This window comes from Castor canadensis, chromosome 17 (assembly GCF_047511655.1).
Source record: "Castor canadensis chromosome 17, mCasCan1.hap1v2, whole genome shotgun sequence".
Classification (NCBI taxonomy): Eukaryota; Metazoa; Chordata; class Mammalia; order Rodentia; family Castoridae; genus Castor; species Castor canadensis.
Genome location: NC_133402.1, coordinates 40,579,925 through 40,594,331, shown reverse-complemented (window position 1 = coordinate 40,594,331; position 14,407 = coordinate 40,579,925). Strand labels below are relative to the sequence as shown.

General features: G+C 46.0%; 1 protein-coding gene across 5 annotated transcripts in view; it reads left to right on the top strand.

Moving 5' to 3' along the window:
* Positions 1 to 14,407, top strand: part of Scn10a (sodium voltage-gated channel alpha subunit 10) — a 97,759-nt gene that overhangs the window by 24,979 nt on the left and 58,373 nt on the right. For 3 of the 5 annotated variants that reach the window (XM_074059161.1, XM_074059158.1, XM_074059157.1), the window contains exons 4-10: positions 1,571 to 1,699; positions 2,241 to 2,332; positions 4,717 to 4,941; positions 5,383 to 5,446; positions 8,752 to 8,893; positions 9,040 to 9,237; positions 9,922 to 10,092. In XM_074059161.1, coding sequence (XP_073915262.1) covers positions 1,571 to 1,699; positions 2,241 to 2,332; positions 4,717 to 4,941; positions 5,383 to 5,446; positions 8,752 to 8,893; positions 9,040 to 9,237; positions 9,922 to 10,092 — 1,021 coding nt within the window. Of the gene's footprint in view, positions 1 to 1,570; positions 1,700 to 2,240; positions 2,333 to 4,716; positions 4,942 to 5,371; positions 5,447 to 8,751; positions 8,894 to 9,039; positions 9,238 to 9,921; positions 10,093 to 14,407 lie in introns of all 5 variants that reach the window. The other 2 variants (XM_074059160.1, XM_074059159.1) reach the window with 1 other exon arrangement.

Sequence of the window (14,407 nt, the reverse complement as noted above, 5' to 3'; positions counted from 1 at the left end):
CCCAGCACTCAGCAGGGTGAGGCAAGAGGATCAAAAGTTTGAGACTAATCTGGACTACATAGTAAGGCTCTATTTTTTTTTAAAAAATGGGATCTTCATGAGCTATTATAAATGTGACTGCCTTCTAGGAACTTAACCAGGGGCAGAAGCGCTCCCACTTCTGCCTATACACGGGTTTCAGAATGCAACTCTCTCCCTCTAGCTCACCTCTTGAGAGTGATCATTCACTGTATCTCTGGAGCAGAGGAGACGGCTCCTCGCTGAGCAGATGAAGTGGGTCTAGAAAGCCCTACTGCTTCTTGAGGAGACTTTCAGCCCTGCTTTCCCTAATTCTCAAAGCCCTCTCTTAGAACACCTCTAAGTCCTGAGCTGCTCAGAGGCTCTGCAGCGTAGCTTGGCTTGCTCCTGGGCCCACCCCATTCACTGTTGTCAGCCTTCTGAGGTCTGCTCTGCCAGCCACACTCACCAGTTTGTGCTCCAGTGCCCAGAATGCTGTTGGCGCAGTGCCCATTATGTGTGTCCTAGTATATTTATGCCTTTGTTTGAAATAATCCTCTTACTGTCACTTTAGAAAAATTTTAGGAAGGATGGAGGTATCTACCTCCATCTACCATATTTAATCAAAATTCTTCCTATTTTAGCGCAAAAGTACATGTTTCTATTTAAATATTTAATGTTTCCAAAATTATGTAAGGTTTACATAATTTATATATGCACCGTAATTCCTCAGGCCAGTGGTTCTCAAAGGATGGTTCCCTGACCACCATGTTAACATCAACCAGGAAAGTGTTAGATATGCAAATTCTTGCACTCCATCACAGGACTAATGAATCAGGCCCTGTGAGGACACAGCCTAGACACCTGTTTGAGCAAGTCCTTGAGGAAGCTCTGATGCTTGCTGTGAAAAACCACAGCTTCGGGTGATGAAGAAATTCAGAACATTTGGGAAACACTCCCAACCTCAGCTCTACATTCATCTCTGCAAATTCGCACCCACTAAGGTGCCCAGCAGAATAAAGGCATTGTTTTGAGATAACTGCTTCTATTATGGTCCATTCTACTGATTAAACGTGTGAATTTAGATGCTACTTTTTCTTGCACAACACCTAAGATGGGAACATGGGCACACCAGTCATGGTGGGATAAGAAAAGAGTTAGAAGGAGAGAGGTCTGGAATGGAGGAATGTAGCAAAACCTCATCCCTCTGCACGTCTTGCACTATCCACAGGTTGGAAAGGGAGACTCCAGCTTCCACAGGACAGGGCCGCTGAGAACCTCATATGGGATGGGGAGGCATCTGCTCTATGCCTACCCTCAGAGGCTGCTGGCTGTCTCAGACACATGCACGCATGCACACGCACCCTTCCCACTCCATCCATTTCTGGACTCCTCATCGTTCCTCAGTCTGGTCTCCTTGTCTTACCTCCTTCCTCTTTGCTGCATTGGGGATGCTCTTTGCACATGTTCCCTTGGAACAATCACAGCAACTTGTCTCTCCGTCCTGGAGGTAGTGGAAGCACCTGAGCTCTCTCCATGACACAGTTAATGCTCCCTTCCATCTCCTCCCCAGGTATGTCTTCACTGGCATTTATACCTTTGAAGCTTTGATAAAGATACTGGCAAGAGGATTTTGTCTAAATGAATTCACTTACCTGCGAGACCCGTGGAACTGGCTGGACTTCAGTGTCATTTCCCTGGCGTGAGTATTTCTCCGTCCTGATTATGTGTGTCCCTTTAGGCATGGGGTGTGTCTGGGCATGATTTCCTCATCTTAATCTGGTTTTCCTCTGCTGCAGCCTTATGGCCTGGGGTTTTGGGTGTCACTCTTCAGGGCTTATCCCACACTCACAGGGACAAGCCAAAGACCGCATCTCAGAGCTAATAACTGGCCAGTGAGTGGCTTAAATAAGCTCAGCATAGTACCTAACCAATATGGAGGCATTTTTACCCCTGACGAACTGAATCTGAGGAGGGAAATTGGCCAAGGCTCCAAGTCTCAATGTTCACACGCCTGTGTAGAACCCAGAACCTCTCACAGTGCATCTTCTGATATGATCCCTTCTGAAAGCAAATGTGGTTGATAAGTCAGTGTCTGGGTTAGTCTGCAGATGGCAGTGTCACTGGAGTCTCCATGTCCCAGGCTCCCAGACTCCTATCACCCAAGATCATTCTTATGCATGCTGCATGCATCCCTGGGGCCCTCTTCTTGCAGAAGTGTTGACTGACCTCTGGTACAACAGATACGTCGGCGCAGCCATAGATATCCGAGGGATCTCAGGCCTGCGGACCTTCCGAGTTCTTAGAGCTTTGAAAACCGTTTCTGTGATTCCAGGTGAGCGGCTTTAACCACACATTTATTCACAGAGCAAATGTTGGTTTTCACAGCCTAATGTCCTTCTTTGATTTTCACAAAAACACTGTAATGTTCTAGGGAAAGGACTGTTGTCCTTACTTAACAAAGGGACACACACACCCTGAGTATAAAAACACAGCCCAAGGCCTCATCTCTAGTAAGAGGCAAAGTGTGACTTGGAAGCCTGCTGTCCTGACTCCGAAGCCAATGCTCTATCCACACACCCCTGCCTAACCACCAACAAATGACAAGAAGATCATGTCCTCAGTTTCTGTTCTTGCTTGCTGTGGGTTTGAGGCAAGACCCCAGCTGGATTCTCACTTATGCCTTAAACTAAAAGGATGAACTTGGAAATCGGTAGGTACAGAGAAAGCAGTCCTGGCTTCTGGCATCTTCACCATTTCCATATATCTAAAAGCTGAAGCCCCAGCCCTGTCATTGGCTCTGCAGAGAAAACAGCAACAAGAAGCAAAAGTAGTCCCACCAAGCTCATCTTGGGCCAAAAAGATTTCTATCACCAGTAGCCCAGTGACTATTCATCCCAACTGGGTTGATGGTTGGGGTGGCAAGACCAAAGACCAGGTAAACTACCTGGACTCAGTACTTCCCCCTTGTGGTGGCAAGTATGATATTCCCTCAGCTCTGAGAATTCCTTCCCTCATTCATAAAATAGAAACACTAATTCTCAAGTCAAAGTCCCCTTCTACCAGTTCATGCCTGGCTCCGCAGGGAAAGATTGAAAAGTCTTTCCCAACTTTCGCTGGACAAAGTTCATGAAGAAGTCACAGTCTGTCTCTTGTTTTTCTCCCACTTATTCTTAGCCAGGAAAATCCTGAGTCTAGTTGATTAGCCCTGGTCTGTCCGGACTCCCATCACAGCTTCCTGCCTCACTCTACCCACCTTGCAATGTCCCAGAATCCACCTGTGCTTCCACAAGTATTCCAGACCCTTGCTCATCTAATGACCTCTGGCTATGCACTCCTTTTCTCACTGTGTCTTTCCTTCTCTCCTTGCTCAACTCATGCTTATTCCCCAACACTCTGCCAAGGTGTTACCTCCTCAAGGAGACTTCTGGGCTTCCCAACTTTCCCACACTCTATTCACCAAATTTCCACACCACACTTCAGTTAAGGGCTATGCCTATCTGCTTGGTCATGCCTTGACCTTCCTCTCCTTGGTTGGACAATCCCTTGACACACTGGTGCTTTAACTATCACTTGACTCCCAGCCCAAGGACTGTATTTCCACCAAAATGACAAGCCAAGCACAGATCCTGACTGCTTCCCTGAGCAGAGCTATTCCTGCTGACTGTGAAGCTGCTCTTCCAAAGAAGTCAATTTCATTGACCAGAGCAACAAAATATCCCTATTTCACTAAGCCCCATCCTTGGCCAGTTGGTCCGGGCTCTGAGATACTCTTCCTTGAATTCTCTCAGTTTCCACCTCAGTGACACTTAGTGTTTGCCAAAGGCTCACTCCATTGCTAAGTTAGTGTCTTTGTGTCTCTGTCTCTCTTTTTCTTTCTCTTTATCTCTCTTTCCCTTTCATGTTCTCTCTCTCTCTCTCTCTCTCTCTCTCTCTCTCTCTCTCTCTCACACACACACACACACACACACACACTCTCTCATTGAAGTTCATGTGTCTCAAGTCTTGAGCTGCCTCCCAAATTAAGATGAATACAGAAAGACAGGTGCCAAATGACTGGAGCAAAGCAAGTAGCAGGGTGTGGAACATACTAGGTACTCAATAATTTTTCTTTTCAGTGGTACTGGGATTTGAACTTAGGGCCTCACACTTGGGACTCTACCACTTGAGCCATGTTCCTAGCCCTTTTGCTTTAGCTATTTTTCAAATAGGATCTTGCATTTTTGTCCATGGCCTGTATCATAAGCCTCATGATCTCTGCCTCCCAAGTAGCTGGGATAACAGGTGGGTATCACCATACCCAAGCTTTATTGTTTGAGGTGGTATATCACAAACTTTTTTCCCAGGCTGGCTTTAAACCTCTATCCTCCCAATCTCTACCTCCCCTGTTGCTGGGATTATAGATGTGCACCACTGTGCCCAGCTAACAAATTTTTTTAATTGAATTGCTAATGTTAGAAATTTATTAGCCATAAGATGATAGAAATTCATCACCTAGACCTCAGTTGCTTATATTTATAATGAGGACAATAGTCCCTGTCTGCCTGTCTCTCAGGACAATTGCAAGGTTCAGATGAGAAGCTGGGCTTGTAACTACTGCCCTGGAGTTTGTAAATAATTCACACCTGTATGTAGAGAAGGGGAGGATAGCTAAGATGCATGTGTGTGCTCTGTGTGGCACCTCATCTACGTAAGAGTACAACTGTTGTCTCTCCACAGGGCTGAAGGTCATTGTGGGTGCCCTGATACACTCGGTGAGGAAGCTGGCTGATGTAACCATCCTCACCGTCTTCTGCCTGAGTGTCTTTGCCCTGGTGGGCCTGCAGCTCTTCAAGGGCAACCTCAAGAACAAATGTGTCAGGAATGGCACAGCTTCTGATGAGGCTACCAATTACTCCTCATCCCCCAGGAAATGTGAGTGGGAGTTCTACCATAGAGTCCAAGGTCAGGTTGGTTACCCTGGGGTCATATGGACATAAGGACAAAGAATGTGAAGCCTTTGTACATCTGGGCATAGACATATTTTGATTTCTCATTACTGCTGAAATGCTTCTTCCAAGTAGTGCTTAATTTGGGGTCTCCCATTTCCTGCTTCACAGTATCCCTTTTGCAAGGAAATGACCTTTAAGTCCAGAAGTGAACATTCCAACTCGGCTGGGGGAGGTTTAGAACTGAAGCTATGGCTTAGCTCTTCTCAGGTGTGACTGTACAGCTCACTACAGGGCCCAGCATGGCCCCTGAGTAGCCACTGAGTACACACTGCTGAGGGAGCTCACCTCACTCAGACAGAAGACTAGGAAGTGTTGTGTTTGACACACAAGGCCTGGGTTGGAGGGTTCAGAAATATCTGTGAGCCTTTCTTTCATTTCTTCTTTTCTCTGGCAGATGAGTACATTACAAAGGAAGGCACTTCTGATACCCTGCTGTGTGGTAATGGATCTGATGCAGGGTGAGTACCCAACTCATGACAGCACCAATGCCCAGACTCATTCCTCCAGCTTGTCCTCAGTACTATCTGGACAGGTGGGGTCACTGGTCCTAAGGAAGATGTACTAATGAATTAATCATGGTCTTTGCAATCCCAGAACTCACAGGCAGGAATTGTATGAGTTAGCGTTCACTGTGTAACAAACAATTCCAAGATTTTGTGACAGCAGTTTAGTCTGTTCTCATGCAGAGACAAAGTTCACCACTTGAACCACTCCTCCAGCCTTGAGAGACAAAGTTCAAAGAGAAACAGTGGAAGGTGACAGTCTTCCTGAAGTCTAGGCTTAAAATGGGCATGATGTCACTTTTTCTGTATCCTGTCTGTTATTATTTTTTTTTTTTGGTGATATTAAAGTTTGAATTCAGGGCTTCATGCTTGCCAGGCAGGTGCTCTACCACTCTGAGCCATGCCGCCAGCCATTTTTGCTTCAGCTATTTTTAGCATAGGATTTAAAGTTTTTGCCCCTGAGTTGGGCTGGACTGCAATCCTCTTACTTTTTCCGCCCACCTGTCTGGGATCACAGCCATGTATTGCCACACCCAACTTCTTCTGTTGAGATAGGATCTCACTAACTTTTTGCCTGGGCTGGCCTCTAACTGTGATCCTCCTGAGATCTACCTCCCAAATAATTGGAATCACAGGCATGAACCCCCATGCCTGGCCTCCTTTCTGCATTCTCTTGACTAAAGTTAGTCATAGGCAGTATAGATCCATGGGGTGTGGAAATAGACTTCACCTCTTAATGGAAGGAGCTTCAAAGTCATATTGCTAAGGGGCATTGATACTGAAGGAGGAAGAATTGTGGCCATTTTTGCAAATGATCTACTCCAGAAAGAAACTGATATGTATTAAAAATTCTACATTTAATCATCACAGCTAGTAACGTCATATGGCTTTCATTATTCTTACACAACAGAGGAAGAAACAAATGCATAACATTTTGCTATTTCAAATTCTTACAGAGTCAGACACATAACAACAAGTGAGCAGAACGGGCCAGGAAGGAACCATGGCAACTGAGAGTTCATGTCCCTTCTAAGGTGACAGCCACTGCTCAGTCAAGCTTTTGGTTGTCATGTGGAAATGTAGGCCTACTGCTTCCAACTTTGCTAACTCTTAAAAAAGATAGGAAATTTTGATTTGTATATAAAATCTACCAGCTATAAACTTGGCTACCTGTTCCCAGAAATGTGTACATATTGTATTGGTCAAACAAAATAATTCTGCAGGCTAAATTCAGCCTGTAAGCTGCCAGTTTTTGGTCTCTGCTCTGTACACAGCAAGATGCTACACTGTGGAGAACAAGGCTCCACGGACTGGGGAAACTCAATGAGGTAGTGGTGTGAGACCAGGGAGAAGGTCAGGGAAGGCTTCAAGGAGGCATGGCTGAGGTCAGTGTTCAAGGGCAGGTAGGATGATTCAAGGCCAAATGAACAAGAAATGAAAACCATTCCAGATGACAGAACAGAATTTAAGACAACGTGAAGAGGTGTGGACCCCTGCTTGGATCACTGGAGGGAAGCGTGAATAGAAAAGAAAAGGTCCAGGCAACAGATCAGGAAGGCCCGGCTCTCCTGCCTCCGTAGCAGAAGCCCGGAAGATCAGTGCTCACCACACCCCCACTCCACAGTGCCAACTCCACATTGCCCAATAGGAGCTGGGTAGGACCTGTAAGCGTCTCTGTCTTCATCAGCTCTCTAGGAAAACCATCTCAGAGAGAGCTGAGGAGTGAAGCTAAACAGGATAATTTGGCCAACTTCAGGCTCCTTGGCTACTTTCTTTCCCAAAGTGCTTGTACTTGGATATTTGGCTCAGGTAGAAATTGTTTTGACTTCAGTTTTCACTTTCCTTTTATTTAAATTTAAACTACAGGTCCACCAATGTGCTTTTCCTATCTCTATGATGACATTTCTCAAGGCAGTGGCTGCAGAGCTGCTCAAGTGATAAAGCCATGGGGTCCATCTATTTCTCTCAGGTCACCTCCCAGAAAGAATAGACCTCTTGCTGGCAGGTTCCAGCCAGGCAGTGGAGGAGTGGACCAGGCGGGGGTAGCAAGGAGAGGCCAGCTCAGGACAATAGCAGAGTGAATCCAAGGGACCAGCTATGAATTCTACACCTAGGTTTTGTGTGGCCACAGAAAAACTGGAGCCTGAGCAAAGGCCCACGCTGACCACTGGCACTGTGGGAAGTTAGTCTGGGGTCTCCGGGTAAAGGATTTTCAACATTCTTTCGCATATATATTATTCTAGTCCCTCTTTTTGGAAACTCCCAGGTTAATAACAGCAGGAATTTTGATTTGCATTTTATATGTAAGATTCGCTATGCTGAATATACCATGCAAGAGACTGTGCACCATGCTTTCCTGAGCAGTTAAGGTTGAGCAGAGCCATTGACATGTAGTGGCTAGAACAGGACTCTAGGAAGAAACAGAAATAACACTGACCCCAGAACTAATTAGGAAACCTGCCAGAAATTGGTTGGCTAACTGCTTGGGAGAGCAAACCAAAAGTCTGCTTTTAAATGTGCATATACAGAGTCAGGGAACTTGCAAATCTCCAGTCAAGCCTGAGATAGAGTTGAGACTGATTGTAATTAATTTGTCAGAGTTCTAATCAATTCTATGGATCCTGACACTGTGTGTCCACATGGATGTCTGGAATAAGGAGAATCCAAGAGACTGTTGTTGGAGATGGCTCTGGGGAATAAACAACCCTGACCTTCAAAGGAGGCATTCCTGGTTCCTAGAGCAGGCCCTCCCCACTGGAGTGGTTTAAGTGCACCTCACCTGTCCACACCCAGAGCTTCTTCTCTACATCAGTCCATCCCCTTAGTAAGAGAGAGAGGAGTCCAGAGCTTCCCCGCCCCCGCACTCTCCAAGCATCCATCTTTACACCAGCCTTCCTTTACCTGCTAGCAAGTTCATGAGTTAAGTCTGCATTATTGCTACTGATGCCTTTCCCTAATGTAGACTGTCAAAGAACTCGACACCTTGTAGAATCATGTCTGGGCTGTCATCTGGCCTTCCCTAGGCTACTCCTCAAGATATGAAAATCTGGAGTGAAAGTATTAGCATCCCTGTTTTATGGATGAGAGAAAGTGAGTCCTAGAGAAACTGTGTCCAAGGTCACCCAGCTAATAGCAAGAAGGCCAGGCCTTGAACTCTGATCTCTGATATCAAACCCTGTGGTTTTCCCACTGCTCCCAGCTGCCTTGTGCCCAATAAGCAGGGACTATACAACTGATTACCTTCTCCGTTCTTGTTGCAGCCATTGCCCTGAAGGTTCAATCTGCCTTAAAACTGGTGATAACCCAGATTTTAACTACACCAGCTTCGACTCCTTTATTTGGGCTTTCCTCTCACTGTTCCGCCTCATGACACAGGACTCCTGGGAACGCCTCTACCAGCAGGTATTGATCAGAATGTCCCCATACAGACTTGGCTGGAGGCTGATGGGTCAGCTGCATGGCTATGCTTTTCCTGGAGGATTCTGGCTTGGGTTCAGGGGCCCATGTGCCATCAGTACAGGTCTCTGTTCTTTCCCTTGACTCTGCAGACTCTCAGGGCTTCTGGGAAAATGTATATGGTCTTTTTCGTACTTGTCATCTTCCTGGGATCTTTCTACCTGGTCAACTTGATCTTAGCTGTGGTCACCATGGCATATGAGGAGCAGAACCAGGCAACGATTGCCGAAATTGAAGCAAAGGAGAAGAAGTTCCAGGAGGCTCTCGAGATGCTCCGCAAGGAGCAGGAGGTTGGTGAGGGGCAAAAGTTTTGTGAAGCCAGCAGCAGAGTGTGTTCTTGAACAGAAGTCTGCATGAGCTTCACTTAGAAACCAGCGAGTTTCACTTAGATAACGGCTGCCGTTCTAGGGAACTGCAGGAGCGTGCATCTTGCCTCAGGAACCGTTGGGTCAGGGTTTGTTTTTTCCCCCTCAAAAAAAGGACTTGAGTGAGGATCCTAGGGAGTCTTCTTGGGAGAAAGTGCATGAAGGAAGCAGGAAGGATGGGTGGGGGCAGCGCTAAACAGGATGTGATCTCAGCAGGAGACAGCTGCAGCCCCATTTCCAGGGATTCTGAAACATGACTTGTGCCAGGGAAGCCCTGCATTGAAGCAAGGGGGCCAGCCTGTTATATCCCCATACTTGCCCTGCCCCCCAGGAAATGTTCTCCTCCATGCTACAGCTGTGAGCCTTAGCAGCCTCCACCAGTAGCTGGTGCTGGGTGAACTGACCTGACAGAAAAGGCTTGGTGAACCACCAATACCTATTACAGGGTCTGAGTAAGAGAGGTGACCCATGGTGGCTGCTTTGGCCATGTTCTGATCCCACCAGCACCCAAATCCTAACCCTGACCTTTGTCTCAGATTCCCCACCCCCAAGTCTGGGGACACACACTAAACCCAGCCTTTGACTACAGCTGCTCTTCTCTCTGCTCAGGTGCTGGCAGCACTGGGGATTGACACAGCCTCTCTCCACTCTCACAGTGGATCACCGTTAGCCTCCAAAAATACCAATGAGAAAAGGTACAGGATGAAGTCCAGAGTGTCAGAGGGCTCCACAGATGATAACAGATCACACCAATCTGAACCTTACAACCAGCGCAGGATGGTAAGGGCTCTGAGTTTGCTCTGAAGTCACCTGCCTTTGCAGCTGCTGTAGACAGCAAGTGGAATGGGAAGAGGTTTGTAGCAGGGAGAGAGTGAAGACATAGAGATTATGGAGATGTTTTAGTAATCCAAATGGCCAAACTAAGCCACCAGGGGCATTGTAGATGGGGAAAGAGGGCAAATGATAATAAGGATCTTTCCGGAGGGAGGGATCAACAAAGTTGGGTTGTGAGATGTGGAAAAAGGAACAAGGAATCCAAGGTGACTCCCAGGTCAGCTTTGTGTACTTAGATAGGTGACACTGGAGGAAAAACCAAGGTTTATGGGGAAGGTGTTGGATATACGGAACTGAGGTGTCTGTGGAAATGGAAGCAGCTTCCCCGGGTCATCTGCAACTGGTGGGCAGGGTTTCCCTGTCCTTGGTGCTGAGATTACTCACAGACTTTCTGACCTCATGCCTCTGGCCACACAGCTCAGGTTGTCACCTACTGTTGGCACAGAAGATCCCAGCTGGGAATGGCTCAGTGCCTTAACTTAGACCCTGTAACAATTCTACCCACATCCTAACTTTCAACCGCCCACTCCAAGATTCCTGTTCCCAGTTTCCCTCACCAAGTCCCCATCCATCACCTCCTTGCCCCTTGAAAATCCTGTGAACCCCAAGGACTCCCCTTCATAGTCCTGAGAGGTACCATCCTTTTCATGAGACGGTAGATTCCACACCAATACTATGGAAAAGGGGCTCAATGTGGCTCTTTTCCAGGCCTCCTGCCCTTCTCTTCCCTTTAAGATTGCCCTTCTGAAATCCCCTGAAGGATGCTATACGTTTTGGCAATACCATCACTCCACTACCACCACCACTCCTGAGATTTATGTATGCATATACATGCAAAGACACACTTACATGCCCTCTGGCCTCAGCAACACACCCACTCTGAAGAATTTAACTGCATCTATGTCCTTCTGTTCATCGCTCTGCCTCTTTTGAGCAGCACCTGGCATGAACAGGGCACGGTTCAGACAACATTTCAAAGGGAATTTGACTAGGGCTCTGACAATCACAGAGCAGGACAAATCACAGCTTCAGTGAAAATGTCAATGATACTAAATTGGGCTTTAATTTCCCCCATTCAGTCATCCCCATGCAGATTTACACCTGGATGTGCAAGAATTGTTTGGTGTGTGTGTTTGTCTATCCAGATAGAGTTACCTGCAAAGGGAGCAAAAGAGACACTGTGTCTTATTCATTCAATAATACTAGGTGCTTGGTGTGTAGAGATGACTAGAGAGTGGCCTTCTTTCCAGGGACTTCCATTTTGGTAGAAGAGGCAGACGCAAAAACAGCTTATGTGTTAAATACTGAATCTAGTTTCAGAACTAGAGGAGGAAACAACCACTCTTAGGGGCATGGGTGTGTACGAAGAAAGGCTTCCTGGAGGAGAGAAAACTGAGGTGAATTATAGGGTTTCCTCCAGTAACTGAAAACTTGGGAGGTTTGGGGAGGAGTGTTTTCCAGCATAAAAAAGAATATGCATGAGCAAAGGCAGGGAGACACAATTTAGTACTTCTTTACCTCTTTAATGCTAACTGGTTGGTGGAGTCCATTCAAGAAGGCATGCCCTTTCTCTTTTCTCGGGTATGTTTGTTACTGGTGCTGGTGCAGTCTGTAATCAGAAGATCCTGGGTTTGTGCTCCAAATGGAAGAATCCAAGCAGAACACGTGGATGGGGTGAGGTAGATTAGCTTTATTGAGGGAAGGGGAGTCACCCATTCTGCCAGGTGAGAAAAGGGAAGAAGAAAGGCCAGGGTCTCTTGGTTTGGCACTTTCATACCAACTTGAACTTGGAGGTAGAAGACAATATGTCATCACCTGGCTCTTCTCACCTGTGGGCTAGGGAAAGGAGCCCTTGAGCCAAGAAGGGGAGCAGTCCCAGACTATCCCTAACCTAGCCTGCCTCAAACTCTCCCTGAGGGATAATATTCCAAACATTCTTTTTGGGAAGTTGCTGAGGGGGGATGGTCAATCTTTGGTAGCTGCTTCATGCTGACAAGAAGCTGTAGAACCTACCTATCAGGAATAGTGCCCCTTTGATATCACTGTCCCTGGGGACTTGAACAGTGACTTTTGTTGTCTGAATCTTTGTCCAGCCCAATCAAGATTGTTTGTGGGTGTCCTGTCTTCCTCCAGAAGTTGACGACCCTGTCATGTCGTGGTTTGTTCCCTAAAGGCCTTAATTCTGGAAGAGATAAATCCAGTTAGCAAGTCAAAGAGGCACAACGCAAGTGTGAACACTGGCAGGAGAACCATAAGGGGAACTGTTAGGTGCATTACCCTGGGGAACTGATCTTAAGTCTCAAATAATACTTTCCAAAAATCCAAGGATTGTTGCCAGATTTGGAGAGTTTCTTTAACTGTTAGAAGATCTAGAGGTTTGTTTGTTTGTTTGTTTGCTTTGAAAAGCAACAAACAGAGAGTTTATTTGATTTTGGAGTGCGACAATGGCTTTTAATAATTTTAGGGGGTTACTGGTAAAGTTTTTAAATAAGCTTTTGGTAAAATAAGAGAGAAGAATTTGAACTTATTTCTTTTGTGTTTATTTTAGTAGCTGTTTTTGGCCCGATTAAAAGAGATGTAAGTTGAATGGCCTTCTTGGTTAGAATTACTATTGTAATTGAGGCAAAAAAGGATTGATGGCTTAGGACAATGTCTTTATCATGGGGTGTGCATACCACAGCATATGTGTTAGTCCACTTGGGAGTATATATTGATAACAAATGGTTTTCACAGGGAAATGCTTTTGGTGGTTTGGGGCAGAAATTGGGTCTTACAGAAAGCATATAGGTGAATCTATTATTTTTATTCATCCATTGCTTAAGGTTATAGCCAACGTGACCTCAGTGGTTTTGATTAGAGGTAGGAGTGTGAGGCTTGGGATGGTTAATGGAAGGATACAATTTGATGAATCTTCTAGGGGCTGGCCACAGCCAGGTATCAGTTCTAAGAGGAGAATAAGACAGAATGCCCAAAAGAAGTATTCCAGGCTTCTGCAGTAAGCAGAACTGTGGCACTTGAGAGATGGGGCTGAGAGAGGTACAAGTATAGCCAAATAGTCCATATTAGAGCTTATACTTATCGTTTAGGTTGAAGTCTTTTGATTCCTTGGGAAGATGAGCTTTAAATCTTCTATTGGCTCACAGGAGAAAGTATCCCCAGGCTGTGTTTGGCCAGAGGTAGGTTCTTCTGTGGCACACTTTACCCTAGGAAGGTGAATCCAACTGTCTATTCCATGCACTTACACAGCCGTGGGCATGGCCAAGATCACTGGCTAAGGGCCCTTCCATTTGGGCTGGAACTAGTCAGCTGGGGCTCCTTCTTCCCAGGATTTAATTAACACCTATTCTCCTATGCCTGTTTCCCCCCCTTTTATTGGGGCAGGTAGGACCTTGTTTCCCAGCTTTTGGATTGCTTATTGAAATGTCCTTAGGTCCATTACATACTTTAAAAGACTGTTGGTCCCGGGAGTGGTCACTAAGTCATTGGAGAGAAATGGCTTTCCATATAGCATTTCAAAAGGGGGGAGATGAATCTTGACCCTTGGAGCATTTCTAATTCTTAGTAAGTCTATAGGCAAAAGTTGGGTCCATTTTCCAGAGGTCTCTTGGCATAGTTTAGCCAAGATTCATTTGATTCTTTGATTAGCCTTTTCTACCTTACCAGAAGACTGAGATCTCCAAGCTGAATGTTAGTGGTATTTATTTCCTAAGGTCTGGACAACTCCCTGGGTGACCTGTGAGATAAAAGTTGGACCATTATCACTTTGGAATGTTCAGGGCAGGCCAAACCTAGTAATAATTTCTTTTAGAAGGGCTTTTGCCACTTTGAAGGCTCTTTCCATTTGAATGGCAAAGGCCTCAATCCACCCCGTGAAAGTATCCATAAAAACTAGCAACTGTTTATAACCTTGGCAAGGTGGCATATGAGTGAAATCCACCTGTCAATCCTCTCCCAGGTAAGGACCTCACCTCTGGATTAGCTCAACCAGTGAGGGAAGCTTAGGACCAGGGTTATTATAGGAGCATAGGGAGCAGCCCCAGCGAACCTGTTTTACTGTTGACCTTATTCCAGTCCTCACAGACAGCCTGTTTATTAGCTCTTGGGTTGCATCTCGGCTCAAATGGAAAGTGTCATGTACAGACTTTACTACTTTTCATTAGGTTGTTTGGGGAAAGACTAGTTACCATCCACATGCCACCAAACTCCCTCTTTATGCCCTCCCCTCCATGTAGCCTCCTTTTCCTCATCAGGAGTACATTTA